Raw genomic sequence first — 19,932 nt, forward strand, 5'->3', positions numbered from 1 at the left:
TCGGGGTTTTTTTAAAAAAAAATTCTTATTTTTTCACCGACTTCCTTCCTGCTTTTTTAAACTGCCCAAGCTCGAAGCTGAGCGCAGAGCTCCGGACAGAGACGCCCCTCGCCGCCGCCGGTACGTGAGTCCGCCTTCTCGCAGGGGGGCGGGCGGAGGGACACCCACCCACCCGCTTGCCTTGCCCGCGCTCCCAGCCTCCTCCGGGAGACTTAATCCACAACCGGGAAAAGGCGGCCGGGAGAGCGGAGCGCGGCTCCCGCGCCAAAAGGGGAAGAAGCGCGCCTTGCTCTGCAATGCAGCAGGGCGCGCAGGCCGTATCCCGGGGGCGGAGGAAGGGGTTCGCTTGGGAAACGTGGCGGGAAGCGCCCCTCCGGATTCTGCCCCTCGGGAAACCTGCCCGGGGGTGGCCGAGTTCGGGCAGGCGAGGCTGAGGGACGTTTCTCGCCTTGGTGCATTTCTCCGTGGAAAATTCCACCCCACTTCCTGTGCCAGAGCTCGCCCGTCATTCACATGAACTCTGGAGGCCTGGATGCTCATTTCATTATTTTTAGATTTGGGTCGCTGCATATTTTAAGGAGCGCGGGCCCCAGCGGCTCAGGGACTCCTTAAGGAAAGGAGAGAGTCGCTGCTTGACTTGCTTCTTCCTCCACGGGCTTCCTGTGTGAATTCAGGCAGTTGCTGCTGCAAAGAATAAGGGTGCCTCTGTCTTTTTTTTTTTTATGGCGTTGAGTTTTAGTCAGGTTGGGGCTCCCAGACAGGCAATTTTTGGGGGGTGGGATTCAGTTACTGGCAAATTGAGGTTGCACATTGATAGTGGGTTGGAAGTTCTTGCACAATAAAACCTACTTCCGCAAAAGGCCAGTAAGGAAAAGGGTGGGAAAGTCGGGTAACATTTTGCTTTGACCTAACCTCCCTGGAAACAGGTTGGAAAGTTTGCTCATTAAGTAGCCAATGTTGTCTTCTTGCAAACTGATCAGAATGCCTTATCAATGAACAGGTTATCTGGAAGCAACAAGGGAAGTATTGATCCCGGTCAGTTCTACAAGAACAGGTGTATGGGTTCTGCGCTCACAGAAAATCTTTCCTAGGGTTTTTTCTGTGTTCCTTACTCCATACTAAAACACAGAGGTCACCATCTGCATAGGCAGGAAAGACAGCATATAGCTTTATTCTTTGATTAGAAATACATGTACTTAGATTAAAAAATCATTAATCTTTCCTCTAGCTAGATCGGGCCCCCAGTGAGAGTATGGAAGTAGTCCAAACTAAAGACTAAACAAGTTTTTTTAATTAAAAAAAACCTCGCCCAAAGGCCAACAAGATCTTGGGAGAGGAGTGAATGAGTTTCATCATGGGGTGCCTCAGCTGAAAAGGCCCTATCTTACTACTTATCTGGATGAGCCCCTAGAGGCAATAGAACATAGAGCAAGGCCTCCAGTGGCAACCACAATGTGCCAAATAACCTACTCCTATTGCCCATTTAGGGCTTTATAGATAACAAGTAGCATTTTGAATTGTTTACAGAAATCAAATTGGCAACCAATGCACATTGAACAACAGAGAAATATGCTCTTGTTGCCTTCAATCACCTTCAAGGAGCTCTGAAACTCCTAAGATGTGCAAACCTTTTCAAATAATCAAGTCAAGGGTGTTCTCCAAACTCAGCATGGAAAACGTGTGCCTACCAGCCAGTGTCTTAGCTCCAGATGAGTCTGAAATTTTCCCTCTTGATACCCTTATTGGGCCTGAATTGCCGTAGTTCAGAACCATTAGCTGGTTTCAGATAATTAATTTGGCTCATCTTGTCCCCAGTGCATTGCTAGCTTCTGCACAGGACCCCCTTCTTGCTTAATACTTGGCCTGCAGAAGGTACGAACTTCCACAGAGAAATCACTTACTGAGTCGCAGAAAGACTGAGCTCCTAAACCCTGTTTGCTTTCCTTATGGTAATACCTCTCCCCCTTTAAAATCAGCAAAGCTGATCCAAGAAGGTTCTTCCTCCTGCCGTTTAGTGAGCTGGGGTAACCTCAGAGCCTCTGGATTGGAAGATTAAGTCACTTTATGCTCTACTTTCTGCTAAAGTTGGTTTGCATAGGATGCCCCCTATCCTATCCCACCTTACATATAATCTGTTGATTTGCTGGACCTACAGCCTGGCTCTTCACCCATTCATAAAACAGCGGTTTATGCTAGGATAACTGGAAACCACCTTAAGGCAACTGTCTTATGTGAATACATTGCATTTTCAAGATTACCTCTTCCTTTCCGCCATCTTGTGTGGTCACAGGGTGGTGAAAGCAGCAAAAGTGTATTTCCACCATGATAGGTCTTTTCTCTGCTTTGCCTTTAACAACTGCACGACAGGCAGAAATCCAGCAAGTGAAGCCTCCTATCTGCATGTAAAGAAAGGCTTTACCACCTGAATTGCAGCTGTTAAAAGGCCCCAGATCCCCACCAGGAAGCAAACAAATAGCCTTGGCAATCCTATTTATGGGTTTGGATAAATTGGAAATTTAAGTCTCTATGTTAGCAACTGTGAGTATGTAGAACAAGGGGATGGAAGTTATTAGAGACTGAGAAAACTCTTTGTGCTGTGTTTGCACCTACCCTTTCTGATATACTTACTCCACCTGTAAAATGGGGTATGGTGGGTAGTTGTACTTACTTCAGCTGCTATGCTTTTAGGATGAATGCAGTAATTGCCTTATGGATACTTACAACTGACAAATGAAATAGCAAAGGGGTACAGCAGCACAGCAGGAACCTACTTCTTTGCCCATAGAGCAACCAATTATACAGCAAAGGAAAGAGTAACGAGGACTTTTTGTATCAGTTTTGTTGTGCCCCAGTGCTGCTTCTTTAATCTGGATATCTGACTTAAGGGAGTACAGAAATTTCCTTCCCTCTGAGAAATTGCTACTCGTAGTGATCGCTTAAATCCTCTTCCTGCTCTTAAAACTGGTGCTTGCTTTTTATAGCAACAGCCCAGGAATTCTAATGCTTTTGTTTCTTCTCTGGAAATGCTGAAGTCCTGCGGTACTATGGAAACAATTTGAAATCTAGGGTGTCAACAAAGAAGAGCTACAGGAGATGGGCAGTAGATACAGAGAGTGAAAGAACTGGTGAGGCAAGCAGACAGGGAGGGAGGGAGCAATCTTTATTTTTGCTTGCTTTGGTTTTGTTTTTTTTTAAAGGCCATTTTTCTTAGAAAAAGAGAAGGCAGACAGTAAACTACAAGGATCCTTTCTACAGAAGCCCTCTAAGCTACATGGAGTATGAGCCCATGTTTGTGGCCTGTATGTATATTTTTGCAATGTCCCACATTAAAAGCACTGTTTGTTAGCCCCAGGCTTCTATTCTTCTCCTGAGACTATCTGGGCTCTACCTGCTTTCTTTAGACTGTTGCTGTTTTTAATCTGCTCTGATGTGCAATGGACCTTTGGAATCTATGCTATGCTGTGCATCCTCCCCTTCATTCCTCTTTCCACTAGAAAGTCTTTCCTGTTCTATTGAGGTGTCGGCAGTCCAAATTCATGTTAGTAGATGGTCATCATGTGCCACAGCAGTGCTGTTTGGAAAGAAACCATTTGTGTTCTTACCGTAACTCCTAGTTGAGGTGGAGCTGAAGGAACAGAGTAAATGTAGTAGGGTAATTTGAGTATGCTGAATCTGGAAATTGCTGTTCCTGAGCTGATTTGTCAACTGGAAACCTGGAATTCAAGGTGGAACCCATACTGGTATATTGAACTAATACTTCCTGCTTCTATAGCTGGTGGTGCCTGAAGGAAGCAATTAACTGAATTGGGACTTTCAGGTACCTACAAATCAACCAAATATGTACCCAAATTATCTGACACAGTATTAATTCTTGCAGACCATATACCGTATTTTTCGCCCTATAGGGCGCACTGGCCCATAGGACGCACCTCGTTTTTGGGGGGCGAAATGAATAAAAAAATTTATTTCCCCGCCCAGCCGTGGGGCTGGGGCAGGGGAAGGCCGAGCTTCCCCCGACCCCAGCCCCCAGAACAGGCTGCTATCCGCAAGCCTTGCGAGCCCAGCGGCAACTCCCCCCGGGCGTGCAAGGCTTGGGGAACACCTGTGCAAAGCACGGGGCGTCCTCCGGAGGGCGCCCCGTGCTTCGGGCTGCAGGCTGCTGCCCGCAAGCCTTGCGAGCCCGCGGGAACTCCCGCCGGGCTTGCAAGGCTTGCGGATAGCTTCCTGAAGCCTGGAGAGCGAGAGGGGTTGGTGCGCACCAGTGTGAGCCAGTGTGGTGTAGTGGTTAAGAGCGGTAGTCTCGTAATCTGGTGAACCGGGTTCGCGTCTCCGCTCCTCCACATGCAGCTGCTGGGTGACCTTGGGCCAGTCACACTTCTTTGAAGTCTCTCAGCCTCACTCACCTCACAGAGTGTTGTGGGGGAAGAAGGGAAAGGAGATTGTTAGACGCTTTGAGACTCCTGAAGGGGAATGAAAGGTGGGATATCAAATCCAAACTCCTCCTCCTCCTCCTCCTCCTCCTCCTCTTCTTCTTCTTCTTCTCCTTCTTCTCCTTCTCCTTCTTCTCCAGGCTTCAGCAAAAGCCTGCATTCGCCCCATAGGACGCACACACATTTCCCCTTCATTTTTGGAGGGGAAAAACTGCGTCCTATAGGGCGAAAAATATGGTACTGCTATGAAAGCATATTCATTCTTTGAAACTGGGTTTCTTCTGTGAATTGTTTGGGTTTTCATGATGTGATATTTGGTATTTAGTGCTTTTCATTTTTTGATGTATTCATTTATTTCACAGCGGAAGTGGTTTGATAGTCATCCCCTTCTCCCTAGACTCATGGGAGCTGTAGTTCTGTAAAGGTGCCCAGGGTGTTTGTGCTCTAACAAGAAATTCTTAGCATCTATACTAGACTACAATCACTAGGATGGTTTAGCTAGTTAGATTGGAGTAACACTGATTTAAATATATTTATAGTATGCAATGCTTTAATTCTTTCTTGTTGTTTGTTGTCATGGTCTGTAACCCTCCCCACACAATGTGGCTGAAACTAACATTATTCAATCAAAAGTCATGATTCCGCCATGGCCTGTGAAGAACCTGATTCACAAAAGCTCTGTCACAGTAATGTGCAGCAATGCAGCACATTAAAAAGGCTTTCCAGGCTTTGTTTTCTGCTTGTACATCAAGCCTCTGAGAGAGATCAATGTTAGTATTTCACACACAGGCATACTTCCAATTGTAGTGCTTGCCCAGAAGGGTATCGAACTAGTAGGGTTGCCACACGTGCAGAGTCTGCCGGAATACTGCAGTCAGAAGCAGCGGTTTCCCTTAAAAATATAAATAAATGCAGTCAATCTGATCTTGGCATTGACTTCCCGGTGAACTTCAACAAGAACTGAGATTAGGAAAAAACATTTATCAGTAGCATCTTCTGGTAAGAGCTGCAGTTGGCAGCTCTGCAAAAAGGGAACTGCAACCATGACAAGAGTAAGTTGCCCAGGATCACATCTTACACTCATGACTAAGGATTTGACCCCAGATATCCCATGATTCAAGTTTAATATTCCATTCATTAGATTATGACAGTGTTGCGCATGTACAGTCCCATTCCCCTGCAGACAGGCAAACCAATGTGCATGGGGAAGGGCAGCATCTGACCCACACACTCTTAAAGGAGCTCATAGTCAAAGGAGGAAATCTAGCTAGGGAGAAAACAAGAGCTTTTCAGTGTACAGTCGTACCTTGGAAGTCAAACGGAATCCCTTACGGAAGTCCGTTCGACTTCCAAAATGTTTGAAAATCAAATCGTGGCTTCTGGTTGGCTGCAGGAGCTTTCTGCAGCCAACCAGAAGCCGCAGAAGTCCCGTCGGACGTTTGGGTTCCAAAAGAAGGTTCGCAAACTGGAACAATCACTTCCGAGTTCCAGGGCGTTCGGGATCCAAGGTACGACTGTATTGCCCTCTTACCAGTAAGTGTTATGTAATTAAACTGCCTCGACTTTAAAGTTCAGTAATGGTGGGAAAAGGAATCTCACTTGTCATTTCTCACTTGTCATACTAAATGCATATGTAAATTTGTTGGAGAGCAGTTTGGTGCGGGGAACCTTTTTGAGGGCTGGCCATCTATTTTCCTACAGAATTCAGAAATGGAACTGAGTTTCGTCTGGTGCTGGACTCCTGCCCCAAGCTGGCTTTACCATGCATCCAGTTAAAAGATTTTTCGAAGGCTCCTGTGGGTGGTTTCATTGCTAGGCTAAGTGACTGATTCACATGTTGAGTTCAGAGGCGTGGGTCTCTTAGAAATAAGCAGCTGGACTGAGGCTATGGGTTATTAAAAGAAGATGGTTATTTTATGGTCCTTTCCTTTTTCACAGTTGCATACAGATTGGTGTTCTTCCTTCCAGAATTCTCTCTTAAGTCCTGGGGTGGACTATTCCAGGTTTGGTCCAAAGGAATCCTAGTCTAGATGGATCTGCCATAGACATAACAATGCACAATCTCTGGGACCAAGCTCTGGAGTTAGTGGGGGAAAGTATAGCAATATGGATGAGTGTCACGGATGTAGAGTCCACCTTCAAGTCATGCTTTGTCCAGGTCCCACCATGGAGATGTAGAAATTTGTGTTTTGAGTGGAGATACGGTAGATTACACCTGGCTTTTTCCTGAATGTAGCAAGAGCAGACAGCAGTGCTGTCTTTGGGGCGAGGCACTTAATCCCCCCTCTATTTTTTTTTTGTAAGAGGTTGTGGTCCCCATTTCACTTCTTGTTGCATCCCTGTATTATTACACGTTTAAAAATAGGAGCGGAGGTGGTTGAGAGATTGAATAAGAGGCGCTGCAATTGCCAGTCTCCATGAATTGGAGAGGGCTGTGATAAACTGCTTCCCAGGAAAAGGCACTGAGAAGCAAACCCGACTTGTACAAGGAGCACTTACGGAGGGAGTGCCTGGTGTGTCTTCACTCTCCTTTTCTCCCTTTTCATCTCTCTCATGCACCCCTTTGCTGAAGTCTATCTATTGAGCTTCTGCATTTAACCTTCTCTTCTTTCTCTCTCACTTCTCCTTTCAAGCAGATGTTTCTCTTTGTGTGTGTGTGTGTGTGTGTGTGTGTGTGGCCTTTTGTTTCAGTGCTTTTGGGCACATGCATTTCTGAACTGGGGAGGGCTGATTTATACTGATTTATAAAATGCATTGCAACTCATCATAGCTATATTCTCTGCATTACACAGTAATTTGAGTATCCATATTTTGGTGCATCTTTGAATGCTCAAGTGATGCAGTTATGTAATCTTAGACTCTTAAGTCAGTGGCCCTTGTAGATGGCAAAGTGTATTACTTGAAGGTGTGGTATGGCAGGCCTGCTGCACCTTCTGACGACTGGGGCCCTGGACTTCTGCCCCAAAGTCCTGCCCTGATGGCATCATTGTGTATGCTTTTTCTTTTTGTGTGTGTGGTTACTGGTTCTTTATTTGATGGAAATGTGCCTTTGCTACGTGCAATTTACTGTAGTCTTATAGTTTGATAGTTCTGCATTCCCATTCATGCAAATATATCTCAAGGTTTGATTTGCATTTAAGCAGCTGCCTCTTGACATCCAGAACTGCTTGAGGTCCACGTGGGAAGCTGTGTGTGGCCCCTGGGCTTGGGCATCATGGTACAGCAGACTGGTTTTTGTTTTTTGTTGTTGTTTTTTTTGGAAGCTTGTGGTGATGTGGTGGGATTATTTGCATTGCAAAGCTGAGAGGCGGCCCATGGCTTGCCCACAAAGAACAGCCTCAGCAAGATTTCAATTTCTGTTGTCCACCACATTGCAGCTTATTTGTCTGAATGAAGCTTATAAACTACTCTTATCTCTGTCTTCCCGGTAGCACATGCAGTCTTGTTTTGCTGCTGGCTAAGTATATTTGGCACCTCTCCTTTTTTGGATTAAAAAAAGTCTGGTTAGGAATGATGTATTTATCACATGTAATTTTAAAAGCCACAGGTATACACACTATATACCTTAAAAGCACATTCTTTCTCTCAGAGAATTCTGGAAATTGTAGTTTATGCCTCTCAGTAGCGCATTTCCCATCATTCCTCAGCAAACTACAGTGCCCAGAATTCTTTGAGGAAAAGAATGTGCTTTGAATGCAATTTAAAGGTATAGTGTGTGTACATAGGCACAGTGTGTGCAGTTCAGGAATGGGGAGCCAGTGGGATGGCTGTTGTTGTTCAACAACATCAGGAGGGGCGCAAGTTCCATATCCCTAGGGAAGACTTAGTTCCCATCTTTTTGGACACAGCACATGGGAGGTAACTGAGCATTCTAAGCTCCCAGCCTACCATACTAGAAGGGGTTTGGATGGGGCAGAATGGAGGCCTTTCATGGATTATTAAAAAAAATTACAGTCCAATGATTTAGATAAAAGCAACAGAAGAAAAATGACAAAATCATGGCAATTTGAAGGTTATTGTGAAAATGTTTGAATATATATGTGTGTGTGTGTGTGTGTAATTTTAAAAGGAGAATGACATATTGGGCCCTTCCAGACTGGTTCTTCTTTTGCAGGTATATTTTGCAACATGTCATTGATGCAATAATAAAGTATTAATGTTGGATTCCTGCTGGACTGTCCACGCAGTATTATAGCATTCTTCCCACCTGGAGGGCACTCTTGCACTGTGATGCAACAAAATGGGACAAAAAACCAAAATCCAGAACATTTCTGGTATTAAAAGTCACAGGATTTCATTCAGATGTTACAGGGCATGCACTGATGAATGACGAAGCAATATGACCACCCCAAAACTTGCAAGCAGAAACTATTAAAAGAGCACTGAAAAGGGCATGTGGAGTGGAACTGAGCTACAAAGAGACAGCTGCCAGTCTGTGTAGATAGTACTAAGCTAGGTGGACCAATGATCTTACAGTATAGAACAGTTCCCATCTACCTACATAAAATATGCAATCTGGATAGATAGCTGGAGTGTGAGCTACAAATGGTTTAAAAACCCTGCATTTATTATACAATCAAAGGACTGTGTAGGATTGTGTCTCTTTCAAGATCAGATCCTATTCTCACCAACATGCCGTTAATACAGTTTCAGAAGGCATGGCTAGTGTAATGTAGCTATTAGATTAGAATTAGGGAGACCTTGGTTCAAATCATCCATTCAGTTCACTGGGTTCATTTCAGCTGGCTGAGGATCCGTTGTTAAAGCTCAGTGTGCTTTACGAGTTGAACCTACGGAGTTATAAGTAAGCAGCACTGATTTTGCATCCCGAGAAACCGGGTTTTATTCTAGGCACTTCTGCTCCTTGCCCTGTGTGAGGGTGGGTATATAATATGTAACCTATTTATCTATCTATATTTCCTGCATTTTGGAGGTGGGGCTGTGGCAGCTGTCATGGTGAGCTCCTGCACTTCAAAATTTACCACTCCACCCACGTGCTTCTTTCCTCTGCCCCCTTCCCTCTCTTGTGCTGTCCATCACAGAGGTGTTCCAGATCTGCCCATCTTGGGTACTCATGAACCCTCTCGCTGTTCCTTCCTCTGTCTTTGCCTCTTGACCTCAAACCACAAAAGGAGACGTGTTCTTCTGGCATTGCAAAGGGAGTGCCAGTTTCAGCCGCTGCTGAGAATGCAGCGTGCTGATTTCAGCCTTTCTTACTTCCTCCTCTTTTGGAGAAGTTTCAGTGCTTAACGGCTGCTGCTGCTAGTAGGAGTCTGCAGCCAGGGGCATGTGTTGTCATAGGAACAAACCACATGCTTCCTTCTTGCACAGGAAAGGGACCTGGTCATAGCGCAGACAACAGCTATTTTAACTGTTGTGCAGTCAAGAAACTACACGATATTTGCAGCTGGATTCATCGGCATTCTTCATTTAATTTTTTTAAAAGCTTGTGCTATGAGCTCCATCCAGGTATTTTCCCCTCATCCCTTGCTTTTCTTTCTGAACGCCATCTCTAGCCTGTCCTTAACTGAGGCAAAGCCCTATAATTTGCTGCATGGCATATTTGATTGATTTTGATTGTAGCGGAATTGATCAAGGCTGCAGTGGCTCTCAGTTGCTGTGTTGCTCAGACGCTGTGTATGTGGTGGGCTGTTCCTGTGTCAGCGTGCCGTGAAGGCATTTGTTCTGCAAAGGCGGCTCCTGGTGGGGTTTGCTAGGTCGCTGCTGGAGCTGTGTGAGGTGTCTTGTTACTCAGAAGAGGATGAGGCTATGTGCGCTTAGCAGATTTTTCTGCTTAAATCAGTTCCAGACCTATATATAGGTCAAAAACGTTTTGAATCCAGTTTCAATGATCAGCCCTATAAATCAGTTCAATGAGCAACACAGAAGAGAATCCCAGAATTGCGAGCTGCAGGCTTGCTGTATTGATTCCCTGTGGATGGTCCCAGCAACCAGGTGTATCTGAAAACTGGAATAAGGTTTTCAGCCACCTTGAAACTAAATTCTTGGATTGAAGATATGCTAAAAGTGCAGGGGAATCTCGCCACCTCAAAACTGACCAGTGTTCACAAGTTGCAATGGGTATTTTGAGGTTCCACTAATGGAAATGTGTAGAAACCATAATATGCCAACTGCTATAAAATCAGTGCCAGGTTCTGTTTCTGCATTAGTTTCTCTCTGTGATTCCAGTTGGATAGAGGAAGAGGGAAGTGTGTTTGTGTGTATGTGCATGTGTGTATGTATTATATGCTTTATATATGCTCAGATACGTTTTTCTCCTATATAATATTCGAGAGAGAGCTGCCCATTAGAATATCTTACTGAGAGGGCTGTGGATTTCTCTCTAGGTAGGAAAAAAAAATCTTTGCTCACTGCCTCAGAACCTGGCCTAGATGCAGACTGTCAGCAGATGGTTTTATTTTTATAACTTTTATTGTTTGGTGCCCAAAGAACCAAGTGCGACTTGGTTTGGTTTATTTAAAAACAAATAAATAATACATATATTTTACAGTTGCTAATCACACTATTAGATAAGTTCACAGGAGGCAGTAATATTAATGGTTGTTAAGGGGGCCAGCTTGCCCTTACATTGATGGAGGTAACTGACAGGGACTGGAGTGACATCTTGTGTGTTTGTATACTTTCTGTGCTGAATATCTGGGGTTAGGAAATGCTGCACAAATAATATTTTGCTAGGTAGGTTCCTGTTGGTTTGACAGGACCAGCAGCGTTCAGGCGCCAACAGTCCGGCTGTTGTTCACATCTCTTTGTATAGAATTGACTGCAGTACAGCTGTTGAATGTCTAGACGCAACAGAATCTTAATTTTGAATACCAGAAAAAATGTCAGTGATACTTGTGCTTACAAAAGCATTTAGATGACTACCTTTCTTGCCAACCTAGCAGTTTGAAAGCACGTCAAAGTGCAAGTAGATAAATAGGTACAGCTCCGGCGGGAAGGTAAACGGCGTTTCCGTGCGCTGCTCTGGTTCGCCAGAAGTGGCTTAGTCATGCTGGCCACATGACCCGGAAGCTGTATGCCGGCTCCCTCGGCCGATAAAGCGAGATGAGCCCTGCAACCCCAGAGTCGGCCACGACTGGACCTAATGGTCAGGGGTCCATTTACCTTTACCTTTGCTCTTTATTGCAGCAGAAGCCCAGCTAAGGACTTAGGAACCCCACCAGCGTTGTGCTTTTACACTCACTTGCGGCTTCCTCTTCCGAGGCCAGACAACCATGACTGAGAAAGACCCCGAGGTGCATGTGGAAGATGATGATGATGAGCTAGATAGCAAATTGAACTATAAGCCCCCACCTCAGAAGACGCTTCAGGAACTGCAGGAGCTGGACAAGGACGACGAGAGCCTTGCAAAGTACAAGAAGTCCCTGCTGGGGGATGGACCTGTTGTGGCAGGTATGGCTCAAGAGACCTCGGTGGGAACGGGATTGCTCCTGTGGCACAGGGGTGGGGAACCTTTTTCGCTCCACAGGCCTGACCTCATGGGCCAAAATTGATAGTGGGAGGGGCTAACCCTAACCCCCCCCCCCCGCTTTGCTTTTAAGTCCTCAATCTTGCACTGTTAATGGCTCTGATTTCTCATTATTTGATGAGTGGAGATTAAAGCCTGCTGCCTAGGCTTCACTTTCCTGTTCCAGGATGATGCAGCTGGTGCAGGGTTAAATCCTGTGCTCCCGCTCATCACTTGATGTCAGCAGTTACATCAGCTGCTGGGCAGGTGGGTTGGGTTTGGGGCAAATGGCCGGCTGGGCCAAATTGGACTCCCCTGGCAGGCCGAGACTGGCCTGTGGGCTGAAGGTTCCCCAACCCTGATGTAGAACGACACTTTTCAGAATAGGGAAAGAGCTGATTTGGCATTATGTAGCAAGACTAGCATTGTTATGGATGAGAGAATGTGAATAAGTCTTGAATGTGGGGAAATAAATTATGTTGGTTTGCTATAAAAAATAAATTATGTTGGTTTGCTATAAAAAAAAGATTATTTTGTGTGGGTTGCTTACAGAAAGATTTGGGTTCTATTTTCAGCATTCAAATACATTCTATCTTTGACGAGGGATACCTAGTTTTGAAGCTCAGAGTTATGAGCACTTGTGACCAAAAGGATCATACCTAGCGGTGCTGAGAGAAACTCCAGCTGTGTACATTTAAAGCACAGAGCCAGGGGGAAAAAAGAGAATCCTGTGTTTTACCCTGTAGAGAGCTATGATTCCCAGCACCCTTAAACTACAGCTCCCAAGATTCCTTCTTTGGGGAAGTGGGATGTGCTTTAAATGAATAGTGTAAACACAGCTTTCTGCTCATGATCCTGGAGATCTGCTGTCAGTCAGGGTTAATAGCTCTAGGTGGGATCCCCTCAGCACCTGCTACACAGTGTATCGGTGCTTCCAATGCCACAGTTTTAGGAGGCATTCGGTACTTGCCTGTAACATGTATGCAGTACAACCCAACTGAGTGAATTCATGCTTAGCTGCTCTCAGTTGGGGCCTTCGCGAATGTGTGGTTGAACATACTGGGAGGGACTCGCAAGAATTATTCTGGGAAGTGTGGATGTGGGATTGTTCTCGTCGAGCAGAGAAGGGAGCCAGGTATGTGCTCAAAAGGGTTGTTAGGCTGCAATCCTAAGCATATCTTCTAGTGGGGGGAGGAGAGGAACAGTTTGTACAATCAGCAGAATCAAATGGCAATGTTCAAGCGTGACTGTAGCACTTTTAAGCTGGCAGGAACAGGAATCGTGCGGTTATGCAATTGAATACGCTCTCATAAAAAGAGGAGCAGGAGGGTATTTCAGCATGCAGCTAACACTTTGTGGCATGAAGTGTATAGCTTCATCACATGTTTCTAATCCTGGAATGCCTTTATCACCATCATCATTAGTAGTAGTAGTAGTAGTATTCATTAAATTTATTAGTGGGGGTTTTTTTCCAGCAGCAACTCAAAGCAACTTACATTTAAAGCAAACACATGCATTAAAACCAGCATTTTAAAAAAGTTATTTTGTCTGAGAATTTTGGGCAGCGCTGGATGCATGTTCAAGTGGACCCTGGGCAATGTGTCCTTTGTGGGGGGACCCTCCTCTGCTAGTGAGCACTCCTGGTCTTACCTGGTTATGATGGGGGCATACCAAGTCATGCTGGACAGCTGGGTCTCACAGTGCCCCAGAGCAATGCTATCCAAGGGGCACTGTGATAAAGGAAGAGTAGCTAGATCCAGCTGCCTGATGTTGTTCGGAGCGCTAGGTCAAAAATTAAGGAAGGAATGGGTGGGTGGGCGTAGGGGCACTAGCTGCTGCCCAAGGCTCTTTTCTACAGATGCTGTAGAAGTCTTTGAGCAACAAAGGCATAGGACCTTGTTTCCTTAACAAGCTGACTTACCTACCTTTCCTGTTCCCACAGACCCTACAGTTGCCAATGTGACCGTCACTCGGCTCACCCTGGTTTGTAACAGTGCTCCAGGGCCAATTACCATGGACCTCACTGGTAGGTGAAATTCTCTTCCTTTCACAGCATAAGGCCAGTGCTTTTTTCTTTAAAAAAGGTTTAGGGGTACTCTCATTTTCCTACTCATAGATTCACAAAATGTTTAGGGGTATGCGTAGCCCTGCATTTGTGTGTGTGTGTGTGTGTGTGTGTGTGTGTGTGTGTGTGTGGTCCCCTAGGCCACTTTCATCCTTTCCTAACCCTCCAGGGATCACACGCCAGTAGTTAGTGTGACTACCCTGCACTTTCACATTCCTGCAGACACACTCACATGACATGCTGCTCCTCAGCTGATCTATGCAGATTATGCATTATTAGGTTATTGCCCTCTTATCCCCATCAAACGATTCATCTGATGGTTGGGGAGGGCTGACCAGTCATGGCACCCTTCCTCCCATTCTGTATCTTACTTAATTTTGTTTTCTTTCTGTTGTCACTGCAAAAAGAAAATTCAGGTCTTGAGTGGGGGAGGGAGAGGAAAAAAATGGTTGAGGGCTGATACAACAAGGGACATCAGCTGGTTGACAGGTGGGTGTTGATTGGGGAAAACGGCTTTGTGGGCTGAATTGGAAACCGGGGGGGGGGCAAGATTGGCCCACGGGGCAGAGGTTCCCCACCCTTGCTTAGTGAGTGCAGGTTAGGCGAGACTTAAACTGGGCACTCTGATATCTGAGGTGTCTTATTCCTTTTGGACACATTAAGTGTTTGTTTTTGTTTTTAAAAAGCAAAAGAATTTGAGGATGCTTAAAAAACAACAACAAAGTGACACATCTCAGTAAGCAGGCCATAGAAACTTTTCCCAGAGTCCTATGAAATGTACACAGAATAGTTCTTGCCAAGCCCTTTTGGCTGGCACAGACTAGAGCATCAGTCCTTTTTGCAGACTAAATCAGCAGTCTGCTTCACACCAGTGTGAGAGAGTCACGCTTCGCCTTATATGGACTTCTTATCTGAGAGAGGAAGTTGGGGCTCGGCAGAGCTAGGATGCTTCCTCTTCAGCTGAAATCTCTGGGGAGGCAATACCACAAACGGTTTCTTGATTATCTCAACATTATGCAGCCTGTTTTGTGCGAGCACCTAGGCTCCTCTCAACAGCTTCACCCCTTGCACAAACCCCCCTCAGTGTCAGTGGCTCTTTGCACAAGAGAATCTCCCAAGGAGTTGTGCTCATATACACAAACACACAAGTACACAGGCACATTTATGGTTCAGGAATACATACACAACCCTATTTGCAACCATAAAGTACAGGTATCGCAGGCATGTTAAGACTGTTATCTATACAACATAAACAATAGCGATTTTCTTTGTTTAGGGAACCTCAACAACTGTCTGTGTAGGGGAATGTTCAAGATCTCAATCAAAGATGTCGCATTGCCTCTTCAAACATCGCCCAGGATTCTTTGGAGAATGCTCTTTTAGTTTTAATGTATTTGTTTAAAACATGTATATGCCTTCATCAAACATACTCCACTTTACCTTGTATGAAATCGATGCATATTTGAAGGGCAGATGTTTAAATGTCCACATGTACCACAGTCCTTCAACATACTATAGTTAGAACAGTTTATGGGTAAATGTGTTCTCTTGTGTCTTGTCTTCTTCACAAGATTAACTGGGTGTCTCACTTCTCTCCCTGACCCACCTCAGGGGACCTTGAAGCTCTCAAGAAACAGACATTTGTAATAAAGGAAGGATCTGAATATTGCGCCAAGATCCACTTCAAAGTGAGTCACTCTTCTACTTGTGTTTTCTGTGGGTGTCTAGTGCTGGGTTCTGCCCCCTGCTGATGCCTGGTGCAATGCAAACCTGTGTATTGGGTTGTAGGTTCACATGTTTCAAACCCTGACAGTCTAAATAGTAAAAGCACTGCTAAATTAAAAGGGTATATTGTGCAAAGACAGCAGTAGGCTGTACCAGGCCAAAATGGCTTTCCACAATGCAGGCTCTTGCATTCCTAAACCCCACTGCTGGGACTGGTACCGTATTTTTCGCTCCATAAGACACACCTAACCATAAGACACACCTAGTTTTTAGAGGAGGAAAGGGGGAAAGCCCCGGTTTTTTGAGGATCAGCTCAAAGTTGTGCAGCTTCTTTTGCAAAGGGAAAAAATCCTGTTTTTATGGGGTTCAACTCACAGTTCTGAAGCTTCTTTAGGAAAGGAAAGGGAGCAGTTTCTACAGTTTCCAGACAGATAATCTGACCAGCCAGTCGCTGGGGAAACAAACAGCCTCCGTCTGCAGAACATTCAACAATGGAGGCCTGGGCAAGGGGGCGGGGCCAGAAATGGAGCCAGCAATCGACCACACATTCGCTCCATAAGATGCACAGACATTTCCCCTTACTTTTTTGGAGGAAAAAAGTGCATCTTATAGAGCGAAAAATATGGTAGTTTATTTAGTTTATATTGTTATTCTTTAATGTATTTTATTGGAATGGTAAATGTTGCAGATCAACCAGAGTGGTGCTCCCCACCAGAAGTACAACATATAAATGTTTCGATAGTTGTCTTTTCAGAAAAGTTTTTTACAATGTTTACCGCTTTCATAAAATCACGCTTTTTTCAAATCTCATTACTGTGATATTGTTGTACTTCACAGAGAATTTTACACTTGTGCAAAACTGACTTGAAGGTGCACTTGGAGAAAGGCTTAAACTCAGTGCTTTTTTCTGGGGGGACGCAGGGGTACGCATACCCCTAAACATTTTGTGTATCTAAGTTTGGCCTCATTGAGGGCAGTATTTCAATATGAGTAGGAAAATGAGAGTACCCCTAAACATTTATTTTTTTAAAGCACTGCTTAAACAGCCTATCGAAAAGCAGCAAATCAAGTGGGGGGGATAGATTTGTGTGGTATCTGAAAAAACAAGTAATTGGTTAATTTATATGATGACATATAATTAAATTGCATTTGCAAACCCGTTACTAAATGTGAGTGAGTTTATCTGAAAAAATTACACTAAATTTATCATTCTAAAATGTAATAAAAGCTATCAGTTTCTCAGCTTTGATCCCTGCGCTGGCCTAGAGTAAACTTCTCATGTAAAGGAGTTTCATTATTGGCAAGCACCTCTTGCAGCTGCTTATGAGGAGGCACTCTGAAATTGAGTAGGGTGGGCTTTATTCCTCCATGCCATCTCCCAACAGCCAAAAAGGGTGAGGGATGGCAAAACGTGGCACAAGCAAAGAGGAAACAAGGAGGGAAACGTGGAATAAAACAGAGTCTTATTACCAAGGCAAAAGGGGCGGCAGAAGCTTGAATGATGATGCTTTTGTCTTGCAGGTAAATAGAGAAATTGTATCTGGCTTGAAATATGTGCAGCATACTTACCGGACAGGGGTGAAAGGTAAGTAAAAATGAGCTAATTTTTTTCTTCCTTAGCAAAGATTCTTCCCACCTCCCTGCATACTGTTCTCCTTTACTACTCCAGCTCACCTAATCCCACTCACTTTCCCATATATTCCCCATCACTTTCTAAACTGCAAACATTCTATTTTTTTAAAAAAGCTGAATTTGTTGTGTTAGGGCAACAGACGGCTTTGATCAAAATTAAATGCATAAACTTAAAGTTTGGATATGCCCTTGGACCCCTCCTACAAAATACTGCCAGTTTGGAGGCAACCTAGTTTATGGAAAGAGCATTAAAATTCTTTCTGGGCTATTTTCTGTGCATGGTTGCAGAGCAGCAGCAGTGTACACAGGACTCCCTCACTACAGGTTGATGCAGCAGAGAAACTGCAGAGCTGAGCTGCTTGTGTGGCTGTCTCTCAGCAGCCTGTGTTTGTGCCCTGCCTCTGATGACTTTCTTGTGGGCTGTTCTCTCCTAGTGGACAAAGTGACATTCATGGTCGGCAGCTATGGGCCACGGCCGGAGGAATACGAATTCATTACACCTCTCGAGGAGGCACCTAAAGGCATGATGGCTCGAGGAAACTACCGCAACAAGTCCTTCTTCACTGACGACGACAAGCACGACCATCTCACCTGGGAGTGGAACTTGGCCATCAAGAAGGAGTGGACAGAATGAGCTCCACCTCGTTTCTCCTCCCCCTTTGCTTCCTCCTGCCTCTTGCACTGTTCTCCAGGTGTGCCAGTCTCTGGCTCCTGCATGCCACGCTTCCTCCAACACCCCCCCCCCCAACCTGGCCCTTTTACTGTCACAAGAAATTCTGTTTTAACACAGGCCTTGGGACAGACTCTGTCTCTCCTGCGCTGAAAAATAAACCACAAGGAATTAAAACTGGGACAAATCATCCTCTCTGCTTGCATAGGATCAGTCCTTGAAGTGCCTTTGCTAGGAAGACGCACAGATACTAATCCAACACAATTGCTATCTAGGTTGTCTCCATTTAAAGATCTATGGCCGTTAGCCTAGTTTCCTTGCAGTCTGTATTCACTGGAAACATACTTGCCTATGAGTGGATTCTATCTAATTTAAGCTTGTTTTTTGTGTGTGGAAAACTTGCCTTTGAGAGTAGCAGGAGACACAGTTCCTGCCCTGGCCTGTGAAAATGTCTGTGTCTTTGAAAATAAAGCCAGTTTTGTCCTTTGCTTCCGAGTGTCTCGTGTTTCATATAGTAAATGGATTTGTTCCGTCCTTTGCACATGCAGAATGTCAAACATATTCAGATCTACAATGAATTTTAAAAATAGATCCAAATACTTTTTTTTAATAATAATATTTATTGCTTTTCCAACAATTTAAACAAAGCAAAATAAACAGTACAATACAATACAAAGACACTACATAATATAACATACAAATACTACACAACAATAACACATTAGACTAACAAAACTAAATAAAAACAATTTAAAACACACCAAACAATTTCATTATCTTGTCTTTCATTCACTTATTTCGGCAACCTCCTCACACCTCCCTTTTTGTATTCCACTTCTGTTAATTGTTTCAGCAATTCCTTTCCATCTTCCTCTGTTTTCTATCCTATAATTATCTTAACATTTCTAACCTTATTTTACTCTAATAATCTAATTATGCTTAATTCCTTATCACATTTCTACTAAAACCATATCACTTCATTTCCACCTTTTTCTAACATTCATTAATTTTACAATATTTCTGTAAATAGTCTTTGAACTTTTTCCAGTCTTCTTCCACCGACTCTTCTCCCTGGTCTCGGATTCTGCCAGTCATTTCCGCCAGTTCCATATAGTCCATCAACTTCATCTGCCATTCTTCCTGGGTGGGTAAATCTTGTGTCTTCCAATACTTTGCGATGAGAATTCTTGCTGCTGTTGTTGCGTACATAAAAAAGGTTCTATCCTTCCTTGGCACCAATTGGCCGACCATGCCCAGGAGAAAGGCCTCTGGTTTCTTCAGAAAGGTATACTTAAATACCTTTTTCATTTCATTATATATCATCTCCCAGAATGTCTTAATCCTTGGGCATGTGAAAGAATGTACCTTCAGTCTCATTACATTTCTAACATTTATTATCGGGCAAGTGATAAATTTTTGCAAGCTTGACTGGTGTCATGTACCACCTATAAATCATTTTCATTAAATTTTCTCTTAGGGCATTACATGCCGTGAATTTCACACCAGTAGTCCATAACTGTTCCCAGTCAGCCATCATTATGTTATGTCCAACATCTTGTGCCCATTTAATCATAGCTGATTTTACCATTTCATCTGAATACTTTCATGGGTCAGTATAGTTTGACTTAGGGTTTCTCCCTCCCTTTTACTGAAGCATATTTATTGAGTGCTTATACTCCGCAAGGTGCAGCATGGAACATAGATATGACCTAATCCTTGTCCAGAGGGCATGGTGTTTATGAGATACTGTTCTAAGAAGGGAGGACACCTGTCATCTATCTGCATCATCTCAGAAGAGGCATTCCTCCTCCCTCACATGGAGGGCATGCATACCTCTTCTGAGATTAGGCAAGCAGTGTTTAAGAGCACATAAATAATGTCTTTTTCCTCAGAACTATTGTTTCATTCCTATACAATATTCATACAGATTTAATCAAGTAAA

At 44.2% G+C, this 19,932-nt stretch overlaps 2 protein-coding genes across 4 annotated transcripts in view; both read left to right on the forward strand.

Annotated features, from left to right (window-relative positions):
* On the forward strand, window positions 1-18,478 carry ARHGDIB (Rho GDP dissociation inhibitor beta). 3 transcript variants are annotated; one of them, XM_053405781.1, is made up of 6 exons: window positions 1-120; window positions 11,580-11,843; window positions 13,841-13,924; window positions 15,575-15,651; window positions 17,210-17,273; window positions 17,755-18,478. In XM_053405781.1, exons 2-6 carry the CDS (start codon window positions 11,666-11,668, stop codon window positions 17,952-17,954), a joined length of 603 nt encoding a protein of 200 aa, XP_053261756.1. In that variant the 5' UTR covers window positions 1-120; window positions 11,580-11,665; the 3' UTR covers window positions 17,955-18,478. The 3 variants fall into 3 exon arrangements, with proteins under 3 accessions (XP_053261756.1, XP_053261757.1, XP_053261758.1); XM_053405782.1 differs by having other exon boundaries at window positions 12-120; window positions 11,583-11,843; XM_053405783.1 differs by lacking the exon at window positions 1-120 and adding an exon at window positions 9,726-9,899.
* The window catches only part of ERP27 (endoplasmic reticulum protein 27), a 23,201-nt gene continuing 21,707 nt past the window's right edge, over window positions 18,439-19,932 (forward strand). Inside the window, 1 exon segment of the mRNA XM_053406574.1 lies at window positions 18,439-18,504. Within this exon segment, the coding sequence (XP_053262549.1) occupies window positions 18,439-18,504 (66 nt within the window).

Source organism: Podarcis raffonei, chromosome 10 (genome assembly GCF_027172205.1).
Source record: "Podarcis raffonei isolate rPodRaf1 chromosome 10, rPodRaf1.pri, whole genome shotgun sequence".
Classification (NCBI taxonomy): domain Eukaryota; kingdom Metazoa; phylum Chordata; class Lepidosauria; order Squamata; family Lacertidae; genus Podarcis; species Podarcis raffonei.